The 21,382-nt window shown below is 39.9% G+C and overlaps 1 protein-coding gene across 1 annotated transcript in view; it reads right to left on the bottom strand.

The window, feature by feature from the left end:
• Nucleotides 1-21,382, bottom strand: part of nlgn2b (neuroligin 2b) — a gene marked incomplete in the record, with an annotated part of 59,407 nt that overhangs the window by 24,992 nt on the left and 13,033 nt on the right. The window contains 2 exon segments of the mRNA XM_062433953.1: nt 3,029-3,082; nt 9,136-9,884. Coding sequence (XP_062289937.1) covers nt 3,029-3,082; nt 9,136-9,652 — 571 coding nt within the window.

Below are 21,382 nucleotides of genomic sequence, written 5' to 3' on the forward strand. Positions count from 1 at the left end.
GTGTGCTTCTGCTTCACCAGACTTGACCAGGGAATGTATCTTCCCATTGACGCTTTCTTTCATTGGTTTTCTAAAAGGTTGATGCATGTTAAATGGTTATGTAGTAACATTTCAACAATTTTAGCTATGATCAGCTAAAGAAGATTCAGTTAACATTCAGCCACCACAGCTCTGTAGAGGTTTTCAGACTCATTTATGCATTTAAAGGACAGGGTCACAATTTTTCAATGTCTGTCATAAAACATATGAACCATATGAACAGTGAAAGAGGTTTTCCTTGCTGTAATCATTCCTCCTGTTCATACTTACTATTAAAAGATCCTCTTCAAATGCTTCAGTGTAAGTGATTTGGGCCAAAATCCAAAATGTGTCCACACAGTCATTTAAAAGTTGATGTGAAGCTTATATGAGGCTTCAACAGTCTGAGTTAGTCATATCAAGTGGATATCTTCCACATTTGGAGTCTTTTTAGCATCAAATTCCCTTTTTGTGTTTCCCTGTTGAGCTGTGGTAAAAGGATAGTGTCAGAAAGAGGCACTGAGAGACTGTAAGGATATCTACTTAATTTGACCAATACGGATGACTGAAGCGTTATATTATCCTTCAATAAACTTTTAAATACATTTTTGAATAGAAAGAGGCTTGTATATTTTAGCCATCACTTCTATTATACGTTCATTATGAAGGGATCTTCTAATGGTCAGTATGAACAGGAGGAATCATTACAGCAAGAAAAAACCTGTTTCAATGATTATTTTGGCTCCTGAATATAGTTTTAAGGCAAACTTTAAAAATTGTGAAAATCCTTAAGTTGAGAACACACATAATTAAATATAATAATCATTGTCATAATAATCATAAACATATAGTGTTCAAGTTCATCAAGGTTATTTCTGTATATAAACTAGGGATAAACTGGGATATTTCACTCCAAAAATTAACTTAAAATCTTTTTTCTACTAATTGAGAACCATTAAAACCCCTAAAAGAAAATTCCAAAATGAAATATTTGTTAAGCCCAATAAAGGCAGAGTAAGCCTAAAAAAATAAATGGAAATTAAAAAATCCATTCATTTTGGAATAAAAGATAAAAAGCTCATGCATACCTACAATACCTTAATGAAAGGTGGAAAGGAGAAAGGTCCAACTGGACCGAAAAGAAGAAAACGTCTTGCGCACTATCTCACTACCTGTGCATGCTTTATTCTAACATTTTGGGGCTTTAGACGTTCATCAGGTATATAAAAAAAAAAGAATACTATTTTTTTTAAAGTGCAAAACCAGTGATGAAGAGATTTATATGAGTTAGAAATTAATATGTCATTCTTAAAAGCACTCAATGGTGATGTTAACAAACTGGTGATATTACATCATCTGCACTTTCAGTCAGTGCTGTCTGTGTGACCATGATTAGAGCACAAATAAAGGGGTGATTAGGGGTGCAGGGTCACAGGGTGAAAGGGTTTCACTAAGGCCCACATGGCCAAACAGGGAGCTCACTGTCTCCTAACCACACACACACACACACACACACACACACACACACACACACACACACACACACACACACACACACACACACACACACACACACACACACACACACACACACACACACACACACACACACACCATCACCACCACCACCACCATCTCACACCTATTCTCAGTATCTCTTACTTCCCAATAGAAGCTGCCTCCTTCCTACTTTCTCATTCCTCTCGTCCTCTCTCATTCATTTTCTTATGGGAACCTCAGTTGATTTGGGTGTAAAAGTTTTTTCTCCTGACGCAGCACTTTGATTGTTTTTGCACCCAAACCCACACCCGAGCAGTGCAGTTTCTTGCAAATACTTAAATAAAACCCCCAAAAATAGTATTTTTCAACCTGCATCATTTCGGAACCTGCATCCGATCCATACCTCAGCAATTAAGTGAGGAATTCAGCCCTAACCGAGAACCTTCTGATCCTGTCAAGATCCATCAGGTGTCGGCATAAATGTCAAGCTCTCTCATCCACCCTCTCACTCTCTCTTTTTTCCACATCTCTCTCACTTTCAAAGCTCTATAAATGTCATTTCATCATGCACTTGTCTTCATTATGACTACACCCCCCTCCCCATCCCTTTTCTCTCCCTCATTGCCCTCCCCGGTGCTCTCGCAGTGCTCAGCTTTTCCTATTTCTTTCATCTCTATTCTATCATTCCACTCCTCTCTTTGACAATCCTGCATGAATCCTTCCTTCTGTTTTCACCGTTAAGAAACCACACAATTGGATTAGCTACATCTGTCTCTTTTTAAACCATAGCAATTAGAGATGCAAGGGAGAGAGAGAATTGAATACCCAAATAGCACAGAGCTCAAAATACAAACACACACACACACACACGCACACTGGCACAAATTAGAGCACATGCACTCAAGCGTAGATCTGCACATGCACTGTGCTCGAGTAGGCCCGCATGCACAAATGGAGATGTAATGCACTCTATGTGTGCATAATGCTATGTAATATACAGTGTGTCTGGGCATATGTACAGAAACAGATGCACAACGTGTCTGCATAGATTTTGGCCGCATCTGTTTTGAGTAGCAAGAGCATCTCTCTTTGACTGCAGTAAACTTGATGATAATGCAGAATCCTACTTTAAAAATGAGGAATAGGAGAAAAGACTTATAAAATTATGACTGTATGCGGACAAAAAGGGACTTTATTGCAGGGATAAAAGGTGAAAAAGGACTAAGTATTGATTTTCACTGATGCATCACATAGGATAGTCAGAACATCAGCGTAGCCACCGAGAAATGAAAGTCAATTAGCCTACACGCACCCAAAAAGCAGTATTAGAAGCCATGGCAGATTTGTGTGCATCTATTTCCTGTTTATGTCTACTTACATGAGAGGACAGTGTGATGTGCACATAGAGTGATGAGAGCAAGATGATTATTAATAAGGATACAAACAAAACAACCCCCGTGGAGATTGAAAAATGGAGCACAAAGAGGAAAAAAACATGCAATTAAAATACCTTCATCCCTTGGTCTGTTCATTGTAGACTCGTCTTGTTTTTTTGTGAGCGGACCTGAGGTTTAGAAAAAAAGGAAAGGGGAGACACAGAGGACAAAATTGAAAAAAGATTGCATTTGTAGAAAAACAAAAAGGACAACAACAGGCTTAAAATGTTTACAAGGATTCTTGGTTCCTGAAAATATACCCCCTCCCAAAACTCATCTGTTTTAACTGCTTAGGATCTAGTCACGGACTGCCTCGTAAATGACCCCAGAGGCCACTTCTCCTCAACCCTTCTCCCGATCAGTCCTGACACACTGCTGCTTTGTAAAGAAAAATCAATGGGCAGAATCAAGCCATCACTCTTTTCGGGTCAGAAAAAGGAACAGAGTGCCAAGATACTGTGTGTCCTGCTCCAGCTCAGGTCAGTGTTGCAGTCCTACAGCAAAAAAGTCCCTGCATGAGACTACTGTATGCTTTTAAAACCGGGCAGGCTCAGATAATCACTCCAGAATCCATGTAGCAACATATGCACATTCTGCACAGTAATGCTGGCATAGAACCTGGAGCTTGATGTCTCTTTCCTGCTGTTTTTGATATTTACACGGCCTGTGAAGGCTTGTGACAGGGTTTCCCCTCACCAAGGTCAAAGAGGAGCCCCACATTAAGCTTTAATGGCAACGCCAGTTAAATGCTCCATAGGGCGCAGCCAATAACAAGCTTTTATCACAGTGACCGACCGACGCCCTGACGCGTCAACCCCTGTAAGTCTTAACTGATAAGGATCCCATTAATTTGTTTTTTCTTGGTTTCTGTCAGCAGAGCTTTCCATCAGCTCGCAACTTCCACTGCGTTTTGTGTCGTTCTCAGTCACTGTCTACACATTCACGTCTTCGAGAAAGCTATTAAAACACTCTCACGTTCACACACTCGCAGCCCAGGACACATTAAAACGTACACACGCTACACAAAGCATGTTAACAGCGCCCTTATGATCTGTTGCTGTACTGCTCACACTCTCCCAGCAGCATGTTCCCTGCTCAGCGGTGGGGAGGCGTTGCAGTCTTCCATTTTGAAGAATACTTTATGTTGGGTTGCCAAGGGGTTTATCACTTTGCTAGTGTGCTGCTGACATGTCTGTTTCTACCATTCTGCTGTAAAGCTTGCAGTGAAGTGACGACATACACCCTTTTCACAGAGCTTTGCATCTATTGATGAAGGAGACACTTGGCATTACTGCACTTTGCCATTATAATGCTGCATTTTCAGCCGTCCCTCTAAATGAATGTGGTTTCCTGATATAAAATGTTTATCTTGTGTCTAAATGGAAGAGGATCAATGCTGAATGGATTTGCTGCATCCTTCCAGTACCACCGTGTAGGCGCCTGATCCAGAGAGCACTTCCTGCCATAGTTGTCGATGATCCGGTAGTTGGTCCTGGGCTACAGTGCAGTCAGGTAGACGGACCGGTAATGGATAGAAAGGCACATTAGTCCTCCATCTTGTCAGCACTTCCCAACTACTTAGCACCACTCTAAAACCCCACCTTGCCCGTTTAATGGAGACCGCTCTGATTTCATTCTTTTCTAATGTCCAATAAAGAGCTAAACTATAAGTGAGGATAATGTACACTCCAACAGATAGTTGTGCTGTGTAACGGGCCATCACACTACACCCTGAAACTTTAGATAGGCACCATACCAACAGGAGTTGAAGCATGAATATGTGGAAAAAAGTTACTTAGATAATCAAATGAAGTTCCCTTAACTCCTTAAATGTGTGCTACTGTACATACATAAGGTATGTTTGTGTACAGAGCTGCAACTAAGGATTATCTTCATCATTTTTCATTTCATCAAATTCCTACAACAATTTCCCAAAGTGCCCAAAGTGAAGTCTTGTTTTGTCAGACTAGCAATTCAAAAATTTAAGGTATTAAAACATGAGAAAAGTATCAAATCATCATGTCTGAGAGGCTGAAATCAGCAATTGTTTGGAATTTTTCTTGATCCATTATCTAAATTTTTGTCAGCTAGTTTTCTGCTGATCCAAACCTGACGAGTCATTATCAGCGCTAGTTGTTCACGTATTAAGGTGCTGACAGTCAGCATTGCCACAGCTTAATGTTGCTGAGATCATAGTTGGCTGTTGTTTAACTGCTTCGTAAATGGTTAATATATAACAATGAAAAAATGAATTAAGTAGATCTATATTATTAACTTTTGAAAGGAAGAAATTCAGCAGTGAAGTCAAAAAGAGAAAAAAAGCAGAATGATGCCAAATAAGAACAAGCACATTTTTTAGGGTAAAAAAAAAGAAAGAAGTCTTTCCCCTAAGGTCTAGCAGAGAGGTGATGTGGTGATGTGATCTAACGGGCTACTGGTCAGTGAAATGCATTGGCCTACGAAGGAGCTTTTAACTTGGGTTGTCCCAGTGCTGTTTGACCTAATGCAGCTCCATCTCTCAGTCAGCGTTGTTTCTGTTCGGTTCAGTGAGCCCGTGGCCGGAGCGCAAGCTGTCTCCCGTCCCTCTCCATTTCCTCAGTGCGGTAAACGGGATGAAGCTGCAGTATGTCATGTCTGTGGTGGCCTGTCTGCTTGACAAGGTGTCAGACACAGCTTCGGTTCAACCCCCTGCTTCCAGGCAGCAGGTCCCAGCACATGCAGTCCTCGCCCTCCCTGCTCTCCATCTCCCCAGCCTCCAGTACCATCTTCGCCTGTACCGTCCTGCCTCCTGAAATATGGTTTTTAATAAAGAGCACGGTAAATGGCTGCTCTAGCAGCAATAAAAATGAAGGATCTTAGGCCCTTGGCTGAGGAGTGTCTTGAGGAAATAGGAAAGCAGTAAGACAGTGTTTTTGCCTCGCAGCCTGGTCGTGCAGGAGAGTTCAGGCAGAAAGGAGGTAGGTAGCAAGAGAGAGAGAGATAAAGGAAGAACGTAAAACTCGCTGTTCAATCCAAGAGAACATTTGTTTTATTTACATTATTCTACCGAGTTGTTTGAATTTCATTCGAGTTGAGGAAGTAGCAGGATACATAGTGGCCTGCTGGAGAAGGGCACTGAGCTCATTTGCATTCAGAACAGTGATCCCTTCTACCGCCATCTGCATAAAGATGGAGGAGAGAGGAGAAGAGAGAGGACAAGAGGCAGGGATGGTTTCAGGGAGGAGAGAGCAGGAGGGGTGAACAGATGCAGAAAGAAAAGAGAGCTGTGACTTTTTTCCTTTTTTTTGTCCAAAGAATAACGCAAAGAACATGTTCAGTGAGAGTGTTTCTGGGTAAGAAATAGATATAGCAGATAGGGCCATGACTTACGGTAGAATGGGAAGATAATGTGTCATATTCTCTGGAGATTAAACGTGTCAAAAATCAAGTCGTGCAGGCCAGATTTGGCACCAGGAGATTTTGATCCAGGCTGCGTACAAATCTGTGCTGCCAATTCATTTTGGACCACCTACATCTGCCGTGAGTGGGAACGAGAATCCTTGCTGCCAAACGCGGCACAATACATCCACCCCTTTAAACATGCCCGACCATCACTCACCGGCACAGAGTTTTACTTATGAGCTAAAAACATTTAATCCAGCTGTACAAATCAGTTTTTAAAAAATCAGTGAAAATCAATGTTGAGCTGAAGGCAGGCGATCTGAAGAGAAACCAAATACATCTTGGCATGTTCTTGCCATCAGGACAAACTCGTCAAGATATTTGAGGAAATTACCGGTTGGATATCCAGCAAGAGGAATGTGCTAAATTCTAAAAGCTGGTGGAATATGAGGAGGATGCAAGGTGAACGTGGATATGTATCCCCCCACAGCCTGTGAAAGCCTTCCAAACAAAACGGCAGAACTAAATACATTTAAAGCTGCTAGGTCTGACATAACCGCAAGTCTAACACCATGTAAACAATTTGAGGGATTGTGACAACGGTTATACACGGAAAATGTAGTGTGTTTGATTTCATGGGCACTTCACTGTCCTCTAGTCTGTTTCTCTCGCTCTCTCACACACACACACACACACACACACACACACACACACGGTAAAACACATCCTTGGGGACAGCATCAGCCTTGTGTAAGCGGTGACCCCTGACAATAACTGACAGATTTCTGACAGGCAGACAGATGTAAAATCGGTTTCACTCATTTGCACACCTTTTCCCCGGGGGATAAAACGGGAGACTCTGCAGCATCCGTTTGGTGAGTATGTTTAGTGTAGAGGGCTCCCATTCACATGACACTAGAGTTATACTTGCACTAGTTTATGGTTTCAGTTTTTGTGTCAAAACACAACAATATTAGTTATTAGAAAGATTGCACACTAATCCAGAGCTAGACTTCATATGTGAGCAGCAGCAGTAATGCATAAACATGTGCTGGTTGAGTACTCTTTTCAACTCTCAGGTGAGCCCATTAATCATAGACTTTTTTAACATTTTATCATTAGACTTGCTTACTATCGTAGACAGCATATGCTCTGCCTCCAAAGTTAGACTTTGATCCTGTGTTCTTTTACCTGCCCATCTGCCTTTTCAAACGCTCTCCACAGGATCATTAAAACAAGAACACGCAGATAGCCCGCGTAAAGGTGAAGGTTTTTGCCTTATGGTGATCTTGAGTTTTCCACTAATTTCGCCCCGAGAGGCCAACACAAGGCTGTGTTTGGCCATGTATTGTATTTGCTTTATTTTCTGCTAACTGCTGGACTAACGTTAGCAGTTTCAATACTTTTTATTTTCATCTTACCTTATTTAAACCGTATGTAGAAAAGTATTAATTTGTTAATAACAACAACAACAAAAGCTCTGTGTTGCCGCTGATCAGACCGATCAGACAGACAGAAAGATGAAAAATATGCAAGTTAGTCCAGTTTACTTGTTGACTACTAAACCTTAAACTATACCATTTTCATATATGCTGTTGAAACCGCGAAATCAGGGTAATTTCTAAGTCTTCTTCTTTCTAACTCTATAAGCTTTGACTAGCTTTAGCACTGTTGCAGCAAATCTGTGATCAAATCTGACAATGTGATGCTACTTTGATACAGAATAAATGAAATGGAATAGTTAAAATATGTTGGTTGTCCTGTTTACTTGTCTACCAAAATGATAAATGACTCTATTGACCATGAAACAGTCCAAACCTATTGTGCTAGCTAGCTAGGCTATGCTAAAACACTTGCCTCATGGATGAAATTATCAGAAGTGGCTTTTGAGCAACACTGACTGTAATAAAATGCAGAAATGTTGTTAGTTTGACAAGTTCTACAAAGAAGAGTTAAGTAGAATTTAAGAAACAACAGATTAATGGAAAATATTATTTTTGTAAAATGCTCTCATTGCAGGGACGTGTGGACTCGAGATCTCTTCCTCTACTGGTTGAAGCAAAATGTTGATGGTGCCAGTGAGTCACTGTTTGATTTAGTGCTTCACTTTGTACAGTCACCAAAAACATATGACTTATCCTGCATTGCTCATGCAAAAAGTGAATGTCAGCAAGCCAACACAATTAACATTATGAGGATATAATGTTCAGTCAAGCAAAAACATAGCATGTTGCGATGAGGCTCTAACTGGTACGCAAAGCAGCTGACTACCAGAACATGTTCTGTATGAGTTTTTAATATTTGATAAAATGTTACATTTAATTAAATATGAGCAATAAAATTATAATGCATCTAATTGCTTAACAGAGTATTAACACCATGAAGATTGTATACGTGACTGCTGTATACTGAAGAATGTACATCCAGAGAACGATTAGTCTCAATAACCAATAGTAATTGAGATTGACATTAATACAAGCCCAGGGGATTATCGGAGCATATATTCTTTGGTAATCTCCTGGGTGTCTTTTGGCTCACACTATAGAGGTTTCCCTTCACAAAATAAATCCTGACTAACTAACGACACTATTCCAAGGGAGTAACTGGAGTTTACTGTAACACAAATGTGAAAAAGAGTAGAAAAGTTCACACTGTTCTTACACTTTCAAAAAATGAGCCAAAAACTAAACTTTTCTCTCAGTCTGAGAGGACTGAACAGAACTGGGATTTTACACTTAGACTGACATTTTTATGACCCTTTCCAATTGCAGTAAGAGTATGAGAGTTTCATCCAACTCACCGTCTTCAGTTGGTACATAAATGTTGAGGTAAAGGCAGTCCTCACTCTGGTTCTGAACATAGGTCGCTGCAGCATCCAGGCTGTCTGTGAACCACACTGGTAACATGATCTCAGGCAACACTCCGTGCACATTCTGGGGACACACGGGCGCAAAATGGGTGGCATTGCGAATCTCCTGCCAGGAGCCTGGAGCTTCAGGAGGCTGGAAGCGGCGCTCGCCGATAGGTGCAGTGGCATATGGCACACCTAAGTACTGTTCCACGGGGCCCAAGATCTCATTGTTGAGCTCCTTCCTGATACCACGTATCTTTCCATAGGCTGTGGACACTATGGGGTGTTTTAGGTCAACCCGTTGACATGAGGAAAGGGTCAGGTGTAGCACTAGTCCCAAGAGCCACGCCAGACAGTGATTAGCAATCTGCTGAGAAGTATAATGACGTTTCCCACCATAGCCTTGGTGGCTGGCAGCATTGAGAGGAAAAAACAACATGTCCAAAATAAAGGCTCTTTTAGTCATATCACTGGGACTTGAGCTGGGTATAGATAGGGATCACAAATTCAGTGGGTTATGGGAGATAACAAAGGCAAAAAGAGGATTTGTGGAAGGGGAGAGGTTAACAGATTTCCTAGGGTGACATGGTGAGGTGGTGGAATAGGTAGCATTCTCAGGTAGGACTCTGTGGTCTCATCCGTCTTCCTCTGTGGAACTTCTGATGGGTCCAGAGCTGCAGTCAAGGAGCCAATTACACCTGGAAGACACAGACAGGTTGCAGGTTGTCAGTGTATGTGAATAGGTGTGCTCTTTAAGCCCTGTCAGAGTGTTTAAAAAGGCACAGGAGGACGAAAAGCTTCTCAGCCAAGAGTTGATTTACCCAAGATGAAGTGTCAAAGAGCTAAAAAAAAAGACAGATAAATGACACTAAGGGACACCAGGGGTTAAATCTGTTATTTCATGTGATTTAGTGGTCTTATAGAAGATGATCGATTTAATTTGAAAACGTCTAGTCCATGACAAATTACCCCCTTATGGTATGGTTGTTTCACTAAATACCATTGTGACACCACACGGCTGATACTGAATCATCCTAACACAAGTGATGCATCTACACAGAAACCGAACATGCAGTCAACATGCACACAACCATGAATAATCAATGTATTAGTCAAATGCATTAAGAAACTCAGCATATGCCTGCAATGTTCCATTTACCTGAAATGAGTGAACATTTAATTGACAATTCTTAAAAAAAAAAAAAAAAAAAAAAGGTTTAGGCCTTATGTGCACATGATGTCATGCATTCCTGGTTGGCAGCAGATAATATACTGTAGCAGTAATAAATTATTGAGGACATCATCACTGTTAAAGATGGACTACTGGACCATGTCTCCACCTAGAATGAAGTCATTTATTTTTTCTATGTAGTCACCTACTGTTCTTTATTATGTCCTTATGCAATATTTCCAGACATACTGGATATTTGACACTTTTCAACTTGAATAGTTATAATTAAACATATTTGGCTCGTCTTATAGAGGTTACCAAGACTACAGACGACCCCATCAAATTTTGTCCCGTTTCACAGGCTTCACTGCTGCTGATAAAGCAGCACAGCACAAACGGCGTCTTAATTGGAACATATAAATCTTCACTGAATATGAAAGCACCTGCAAATTTGCTACTATGTGTGATTCCTCAATACAATCTATCTATTAAAAAACATTGCTTAATTTATCTTCAATATTAGATAGCCAGCTCATTGCTACTTAATCAACAACTGCCAAGGAGAGTGACGTGCATGTACTTTTTGCCTCTGCAATGCCGTCTAACTGCAAATATCAATCTTGACTCACAACATTAGTGGCATTTGCAGGCTGTATTTTATTAGACAGCTGTTTGACCAGTTATACCAGGCTCTGGGTGCCCTAAAGGCTCTGTTTAGGCCAGATTTGCAAACACATGTATCTCGGAACTCGTGGTTGTGCCTAAAGTCCATTTCACAACTGACATCCGAATGTGACTCCAATTCAGCTCCTGCCAAAAATCACTTCCAAATCACCTCCACAAAAGTGTTGCCTCCCCAATTCATTTTGGGTTCGAACACTCACAGCTGCATTTAGAGTTGTAAACTTGCGATCACATCACTGCGGGTGCACTGTGGGGCACTAACTGTGAAAAGATCCTAGAAATAGAAGAAATATTGGATGTATACAGGTTGCCAGTTTAGAGGTTAAACATGAACTCTGAAATGATGAGGAATTTGGATTTTTGCAGTTATTAGGTGGGAATGGGAGCTTCCAATGAGCGTGTGAAGGCAGGGTCACACGTCTATAAATATTTAGTCTGGTTGCATTTGTTGTCCAAAGGGAAACTTTTTCAATCACCACCGTGTAATGTGGCCCCAGCTTCATTTTTTCATCTTTTATTACAGTACTTTGAAGTGTAGAACATATCTTGTCTTGTAATGAAATTCAACCACAGAGAACGCAAATAAATAAAAGCATGTTCACACATCAGTATGAGGAGGGAACAAACTAAACCTCATTGGCCCCCCGCACCCTTTTTTAGCCATCCACATTGTGTCAGAGTTAGCCTTTTCCTCTCAACTCAGTTCAGTTGGTTCTTGCTTCCACATCATTACAGATGAATGGGCAGTGCTTATCTCACTCTGGCTTTGGGAGACGGAGTCGTTTAGGTGTGATAAAGGCTTTATGTGGCGCTAACTGTTGGTTGAATGCCACCCCAACCGTCCACCCTCGACCACACAATATCCACACTCCGCTGCCAGCCAGCAGACACGAGGGATGACGGTAAAACGTAGCAGAAAAGATGGCGTGCAGTAGGGTTAGGGGTTAGGGTTAGGGTTACCTGTTGTAAGAGTCATTGTGAGGAGGTGACGTAGAGAGGTCAATGCCCCTGTTTGAAATTAGAGTTTATTTTTAATGATTGCAGCCAAAAATGTTTGATTTTGCAGCTGGTTTTCTTAAGAATTGTGATACAATTTGTGATGTTTTATGTGCTCTTTTTGCAGTAAAATTGCAAGCAAAGAAAAATTATTCAATTAAAAAAAAAAAAAACTACCAGTGAAGAGTCATATGTTTTCACTTCCGTCAATAAAAAGCAAGCTACATATCATAGAAACAACTATATTCCAGTACTCATTTTTTTGTATTTTCTGAGCATGAGAAGCATGGACTCAAAGTTGAATAAAAAATAAAATACTGTAATTGAGTTCCATTTGTAAACCTTTATTAAAAACACTTTCACCTCAACATTAGCACCCAATAAAAATCAGTCAATAATGCTATTAAATTAAATCCATTATAAAATTTAAAAAATTAGTTTCATTTCCAAAGTGCCCAACTCATGTATTAAACTTCAATTCAGCGACCTCTGAGTCATCCTCCATCTCCTCACTCTCAAAGGTTCCACAGCCTAATCTCTATCAAATCTGTAAGCATTCACTTATGTTCAAATTTTCGTATAGTTTCAATAAACTAGAAATGTTGTTAATTAGTGAGCTTTAGAGGTGCTAGCAGGCAGAGTCGGGATAGCTGTTTCCTGTCTAAGCTAAACAATTTAACTTTATATTTAACAGACAGATACTAGTGTGGTATCAGTCTTCTCTTCTTACTCTTGCAAGAAAATACATAAGGGCATATTTCAAAATGTCAAACTAGAAAACAAGAAGACATGTTCAAAAGTAGATGTGGAATGTGAACAGAACCACGTCATGTCTGAACACAATCCAACCACAAAACTTGAAAAGTAAGATGAGAGTTCAATCGAAAGGCTGAAAAACAGATTATACAAAAACATGCATGTGTCAATAACTACATAATATACAATATACAGTATATTGTATAAAGCGTGTGGTTTCAAACTGCATTATAAATCACACAAGAGCTCCCAGTTCTACATTTCCCTACACGTTCTGATTCTAAAACAACCATCTGTGCTCGTGTAGCGTGTCGGCACATGTGACTGAACATACAGCACAAGCCCAAGGTCAGAGCACCTTTAACATACACAGCAGATCCAAGGATGCACACACACTAGCTCGCCCTCGTCGAGTAGGATAACAAAAGTGTGGGTCAAGTGTCTGCATCCTGTCAGATTGTTCTATCTATCACTCGCCTCCTCCCTGCATGTTCTGACATACACACACAAGCGTGAAATCCGATGAGGCATCAGATGTTGCATGTGAGTCAACGGTGAGCACAAATTGGTCTGTTCTCAACCTCTCACATGTGACTTGCAAATGGTAGTACCCTAACAACCCTAACATCTGTTCACATCAGCCATCCGTGAGCTGAGACGGTGTCGAGCGCGCATCCTCGCACATAAAATGGGGATAAATTGACACACAAATCACCGAGCTGATGTAAACTGTGTTTTGGTTTTCTGTTTTATATAATGGCTAGTCCTGTCAGGTGAAGCTGTTTGAGAAGGTAATGTCTCCCCTGCCACTGGGACACTTTTATGGGTATGTTTTAAATTGAACGGTCAAAGTTGTTTGTGAAAACTTTGCGGAACGGCGGCGTTTGAGGAAAGCGCTTGCCTTCAGATTTTTTATATTGCTTTGCTTCCACTTTGGGTGTTAAAGCCACATGCACTACTTCAGCTGTCAAGCTGCTCTCCTCCACTAGTCAACATCTGTGGATGACAAGCAGCTTAGCAAGCCAGAAACAGAGTGCTGAGTTTTTGACTAAACTTGAGCATCTGCTATGTACTCTATCACTGTGCTGAGAGAAGCCATTTTTAATTTTAAAAAGAAAATGAACCTTTGATGGCTGCATCTTGTATTCTCTGGACACCAGTAATGTCTATACACAGTAATCCATCGTGTTTATGCATCTAATGGGAATGAGAATCTTTGGATGGAGACATCAGTAGAGGAATTTGTATGCAATGACATAGAAAGGAAATAGCTACAAAAATTAGTTGTTAAGAATTAACTGCACAAATTACATATGTGTATTTCATATGTTAAAAGTGTTTTTGTGTAAAAATCTGTAGATTTCGTAAGCCAAAATGTAGCTGAAAACATCCAACACCAGTCAAAAGCAAGTCTTCCTGTTCTCTTCAATGAGAAAGTGTGTCCAAGTGGTGCTGTATGCTGTTTTGATTAAAGGAGATATTTTAGAGACCTGAATGTTCTCTTAAACCTTTAATGGACCAGGCAAGATGAATAAGTTGTCTTGTTGATGAAGTGAGAGGCTAACAGAAGAGCGTCTCCTGAACTGGAGCTAAGATTGGACTTGTCAGCCTGCAGATGTGGGCCCAGCCAAAGGGCCTCATCCTCTTTTCACACTACACATTGAAGCTTTCCAGAATCCGGTCCAATGCCTCCCCGTGCAGACCTCCAGGGTGCGCCGGGTGATACAGAAATAGGAAACAAGGAAAGACTTGGCTTCCACTCCCGAAAAGTGCAGCGTGACATGAGAATTCATTTACTCAGCAGCCAGTGTTCTTTTAGCGATTTGTAACAACTATATGATGCTCTATCGACGCCGAGGCAACAGGATGTATAGGCGAAACATTTGGCAAGTCCTACAGCGCTGAAGAAATTAGTGCATTTAAATGGGGTACTGATGGACCAGTTTCAGCCTCATCTTGTCAATTAGGATCATGTGTGATTCATTTGCTTTGAGTCCCAACAAATCAACTCAAATAAAATCAATTTTGAAGGGTCATCAGTTAATTTTAGGTCGCAATGTCTGAATTTCTTTGGGAGAAATAACACCAGTAAGTCCCCAACTCATTTAAAAAGTATCTTTTGATTAGATCAAATACAACATTTTTTGTCTTTGACTATGTCACACGTCAAATAATGGAGACCGAAGCCCTTGAAGACAAGGGGAGGGCCTTAGGGGGTAATATTTGGAGATTTGGCTGACTTAATGTCAATCGAGCTTTTAACCATTTGGGGATTATTGTAATAGGATCACTGTGGAACCTTCTGAGAGGATACATACAGTATGTATTCTGTAACATATTCTTTCAAGCTGTGGAGATGAAAAATCACAGCTGACATCGACAGTGCCAATAAAGTCTTGGCTGATATTAATGTCTGTAAAATATTAAACACCTCAGTAAGTTTGTAAAGAATTTAAGCCTGACGTCGACAAAATGGAGAATTGGGATGATCATGGAAACGCATTTTATGTATTTTTGTGCTTTAAGGAATTACATTTTTTGCTTATGATACTGATGTTGGCGAGTCAGATGATTTACACATCACTATGAGCCAAAGCAGGATATTTATATATTACATTATATAATTTGGAATGTATAGTTGCAGAGTCTTTGTGCCACCACTACACCAACACTGTCATCAGAAATATTAACACTGAATGGGCAGATGATCAGAGCACATTTATGCTTACCAGTGCCATGTAGCTGAGTGGAAATTTGTTGTACTCGCCACTTTGTTCAGTTGCACCATCTATTCTTACTCTATTGCTTAACTTAGTTTCTTGACACCAAAACAGTGCCGCAGTGCACTTTCATGTTTTTTGTGGGTGAGGTCGACTATATCATACATTAATAATTATGGTCATGTAGTTAAAATGTCAGCAAATGTCTTTGGAGCACTTTGGCCCCTGACAAAAAGATTCTGCTGATGTTAACACCTAAACAAGTGATACGTTTCTCTAAGTCTAGTCACAGCAATGATAACTGTACTATACAATACTCAGCCTTCATGTCAGTGTCATAAAAGGTTTGTATTACAGACATCCATCATAGAAAATGTTCAGCCAATGTAAATATTTTTTAAATTTTACATTTGATGGGCAGGTGTACATTTACAGTTATAGTCTACGTCATAACTAAATTCCATAGTGGACTACATTCAAACTAGGTTGCATTTGAATCTACACATGCTACTGCAACAGGCTCTTTCCATTATGTACACTCGATGAGGTTTACATTGGTTTCACTCTCAAGGAAAATGGCAACGTTGCACAATGCCAAACCTTTTGATTTTAAATATTTGATGGCCTTTTTTCTGGTGCCATCCTCAGGAAAGGTATTAAACTTTAAGCAAACCGCCAAATCAATTTCATGAATCAACTAACAAAAAAAGATGTTCTTGGGACCTTTGGTGACCCATCAGACTTATTTTGTCTCCATTTCACAATCCCTCAAAGTACACTGTCACTAAGTTTGGATCCCAGACACATAGACGCATGTGAACACATACTGACTATCCTTTTTTAATATATCATTTTAATTGTAAGCTTTTATGTACATTTATTTCCATCTCCTACTCAGTCTGTGCCAATTTCTTGTTAAATTTCTCTGTGACTAACCTGTGGTTGGACAGCAAAATCCAAATAAATGTTCATCTGTCTGGGAAAATAAACATTATAGGTTGTAAGTTCTTGTCACAGTGTTAATTTCAAGGCCCATAATTGTAGAAAACCACTGTGTTGTTAGTGCTGATGAAGGCAGCGAGCTGCAGCCCACAATTTATTCTATAAGCTCTCCAGACTCCACAAGCAGCTCAATCAGATACCCCCATCTGCCACTGTTGTCCCATCCTCATCTCACTCAATCCAGACAAATGTGGGGCTATTCACAAAGAAATATCACTTTACACTTATTATAATTGCAATTAATCCAGGAAATGGTTGCAAACATCTTATTCACTAGGATAAAGGCTTGCTGGACAGCAGTAGAGGCCGAGCTCAATTTAAAACACAAATTAAATTAAAATGTAAAAAAAACAAATTGAATGTCAGTATTTTTCTTTCCTGTACTGCTGCACAGACTCATCCCAATAATTAACTACATGAAAACACGAGTTAAATTAAGGAGAAAAAAAAGTTAAAATTATCAAGTAGAAGTCAATTTAAGGGGTCTTAATGAAGCTGGTTAGCAGCAGCAGGCAGGATGAACAGATAGGGGATGTTAAACAAAAGCTCCTTTATCACTGTTACATCCCCCAAAAATCAATGTGCTGCTGTTGGTGACCATCGTTTTTCCTGCTTAACACCTGTAGATCACATTGAAAACCCCCTTTATCTTTCAACTCCCCACACCAGCACACAGACACAGTCAGACACCAGCTACTGGTCCCTGAAATCTGATGCGGATGAATGCCGCTGCCTCTAGCGGCTTGTTACTTTTTATTTATCTGCTGTCTTAGCCTGTTTGGTAATTGTGAGTGGTTAAATGTGTCATAATAAAGCCGAGTAGTGTGTACAATCTGGTGACACACTAATTAGTGATGATCTAGGTGAAATGCTAGCTGTGCTAGCGTGTGTATAGGTGTCTGTGGGCGAAACACACAGTTTGAGGGAGCAGTTTGACAGCTGCTTTGCCTCCAGCTTAAAGCTAATTTAAGAATAGAATGGCCCAATAAATTAAATAGAGAAGCCGGCACGGCCATGTTGACATGATTGTCCGGTCTCATTGCTACACAGTGCCTGCTAAGTGCAACAATTCTGGGTGATAATGATGTTGCTGATGATAATCTTTTTCAAACCTACAATCTAGAGAAAATAGAGGAAACAGAGAAGGTGCGGAGATGAAGACAATGCATACAGGCATGTCTGGAGGGGTGCAATTTAAAAAGGAGATTTACAGGATAACATTGAATTAACTAGCTTACGTTCCTCGGGCGGGCACGTTCAACGCTAAGCCCCCCCTAGCAAAACTGCAATCAGCTTTATTCTTGACTCCAGACTGCAGGAAGAGTCGAAAGAGCCCGAGGAGCTCAGGCTGACAGGAAACTCAAAAGTCTTGAATGTAGCCATGGGCCAGACGTTGCTTTAGCCTACTTTAAATGTGATCATTAAAAAATGTGACAACACCAAGCCAGAAGCCGACAATATCCCCCAAATTTACATCATCGCGCTTTATCTTGGAGTGAGAATGAACTGACGCTCAGTGTTTTCTCTCAGTTCCACACAGTTCCACTCACAAAGTGTCCCGTTCGACCTAGGAATCCCGAGTAATATGCTGCCTCTGTGTGTCTCATGTTCTTGATGTGGGTGTGTTACGAATGTTTTGCTGGCAATGTGCGAGTCTGACTAATTCATTACCATCTGTGACAGTCACATTCAAATTGACAAGCGAATCCCTCTTCCTTTATCTGAAGAAGGTCTGGATGGGACGTGAAAATAAAATTACATAAAAGCCAGTATAGGCAACTTTATAAATCTCTAATAAGAAATAACTCCATGATTCACTGTTAAGTGTTGAGACTGTACTAGAACAGTATATAACTAGATACAGTAGGGTCCAAAAGTCTGAGACTACTTTCCCATTCACTTCAATGTCAAATATTAATACTTGACATAAAAAATATTAGTTGTATATAATAAATATACATAAAAGCTGGATTTTCTTGAAACATGCATCTAGTTTCAATTAAGCCTCGTTCTCTACAAATATACCCTCATATCAAATTTGTCCTCTATCAAAAGAGGCATCAGAATATTTGGTTTATGTGTCATTTGATCACATTTTTTGCATATATTTTGGGTTTATTATTATTATATATAAGTCGCTTAAAATGTAAAGTTCCGCACACAGCTATAACTAACACATGAAGGAGTTAAAAATATACAGTTGTGAGGGCGCGGACAGAGCAAAGCGTGAGGTCAGGATGACTTTTTTTTATCTAAGGGTGAGGAGGAGTTGACATCAGTGGCAGAGGGGGGAAAAACGGTTGTGGCTAAAATAGAGGCAGGTGCAGGCAACTAGGGTGACACGCATGGTTAATTGGTTTGCTTGAATGTCATCTTGTAATCCCCCTTCCTTACATGTTCCACCGTACTGATAGTCTATGGAGATGCTCAGCAGCTAGAAGATGAAACCTGCTGTACACTCCACTGTAATTAATGTATGTATTATTAGACCATAGCGTGTTGAATTGCATGTAATTAAACAGTCGTTTTAATGGTGCAGATTTGCTGAGATATATTAAAGTATACTGTATATCTTGTTTAGGATCAATGCTTAGGATTAATGTCTCTATGTTTAGGATCAATGTCTTGCTGCAATGTTCTAAAGTTGGGGGTATTATGTATAGACATGAGCTACGAGCCCTGCAGTTCACCCAGTGTGGAAGTGAACATCCTTTAAATGTCCCTAAAGCTGAAAGTCAGCACTTTAACCTCATTTTGCATCTGATGTGTTGGAGTAGAACCAAAACACATCATTCTCCCAGTACTTTCTGACTGCGCCGTACATCTTTCCTAACAACCATCCTGCCAAACATGAAGTTGCCCTTGCAGCTCTTTTCAAATCATTTTCTGGGGCGTCACAAGAGGGAAGCACCGATGTTTACAGTGGTTTTCTGAGCCACAGTTGAAAAGAAAAATCTGTTTCTAGGAGGCAACAATCTAATGAAGCGCAGTATGTTATCATGCAGGACTTTATCAGATTTAGTAAGTAATCACTGCCTTTTGGAAGGTTGTCAGGTGAACCAGTTTGATATTTTAATAGGTTAGAGAAACTACCAAGTCATAGAGTGAATATCAGACTAGCTCCTAACCCATTGTGGAGGAAAAACATTTTTTAAAAGCTGCTGTTTTGCACATTTCATTTCCTGCTGGCATGTTTTTGCAACAAAAGCTATTTTCAGTCAATTAATCATCAACATTGACATTTCAAGAGTAACTGACAGCTCACCAAGACGGTAGTTACATTTACGCCTTATATTCTAATTAAGACATAATACAGTAGTTGCAGTTGTCATATTAACACTGTCGATCTACGTCAGGAGTAATGTGAGAATAACATCCCCAGATGTCTTAAAGGCGTTCTTGTGCTGAAAAAGGACATGAGGGGATTTGACTGGAAATCATTGCTGGTCTGTTTGTTTAGAAAGGTGACGAGAAGATGAGCGGTAGTCGGGTGTTTTGTGAGGAGATCAACTCCCAGCAATGACAAGAAAAAAAAGTCTTTCTATATTCTTCTCTATGTAAAAGTGCCCCAATGTGACCAAACATACCCCTGTTGGATGACTTTAATTTGAACTGGGTGCTTAATTGGAACTATGTGCTCGTTCTCGGTTGTCACAGTAACTAAAAGGTTGCAACCATGACCCTATGTTGTTCAGATCACCAATACCACAACAATCCCAGCTTGTTATATTCTAAAAGCTGCATCCAAAATGTGAGCTCTTTACATAAATAAATCATAGGTATCCACTCGCGTTTTTGTTTTCAAACCGCGTTGGCATTTTGTTACCTGTTATCCCCACACACAGTCCCCTGTGTAAAGACTAATATTCTTTTAGAGGCATCCTGAGAGTGCGTGGCTAAGAGACACATGTCAGCCACACCTGCTTCATTCTTACATAAGATCATGTGAGTAAGGGGGGCAAAAAGGGAAAAAAATTAGGCTGGAAAAAAGCACACATGGTTGACACCGTACGGCACATTTACACAATAATACTCATTGCTAGTGAAGTGTGCAGTCAGTGGGGGGATAGGGGAGCACAGCTGCAGTCTGGATACTGCACCAGTGTGGGCAGATGAGGGCCGTGCCAGAGAGCTGGAGAGAGATTTAAGCGCAACAGAAAGGTGGGAACATGGAGTTATATTTCTGACACTGAGTGATATGTAGACATAATAAGACAATATACTGTAGGTTGAGATGCATGAATGGTGACAGATAGGAAGGGAAACTATATATAAGCACAAGGAAGGGAATGCTTAGGTTATGTGAATTCTGGAGACAAAAATGACTGTAGTAGGATCGGATACATGCTTGAGATCATTATTAATACCACAATATGTAATATATATCACAATATGGCAAATATATGCAATCAAATGTAAAATGATCAATTGGTGTTGAATGTGATACACTGGCTGATCATGTTAGCTTTAAATTACTGGTATATTTTACTTGGAATAATTAATAACAACATTAGTCCATATCATTATAGTAAAATACTGAATTCCTCAAAAACAGCAATCATAAACTTTTTTTTTTTGCCATTTGGAGCCATCAGCTTGGCTCCACAACTCTATATATACCTGAGCATCATCAATATACTTCAAGTTTGTGCTTTATATAGCCAGTCAGTCTATTTTGAATAATAATGACTAATTTACATGAGAAACAATGATTGTTATGTTGTGTAGAAGAAGTCTGAATTTAAGGCTTGAAGCAGCATGTTTTAAACAATATAGCTTATGAATATTAATAATGAAAGTTTGGTTTACAACAGCCTTTGTCCAAATATAATGACATTACCTGAAAACAATTAATAAAATGGTAAAT

The sequence above is a fragment of the Scomber scombrus genome, chromosome 14 (assembly GCF_963691925.1).
Source record: "Scomber scombrus chromosome 14, fScoSco1.1, whole genome shotgun sequence".
NCBI lineage: Eukaryota > Metazoa > Chordata > Actinopteri > Scombriformes > Scombridae > Scomber > Scomber scombrus.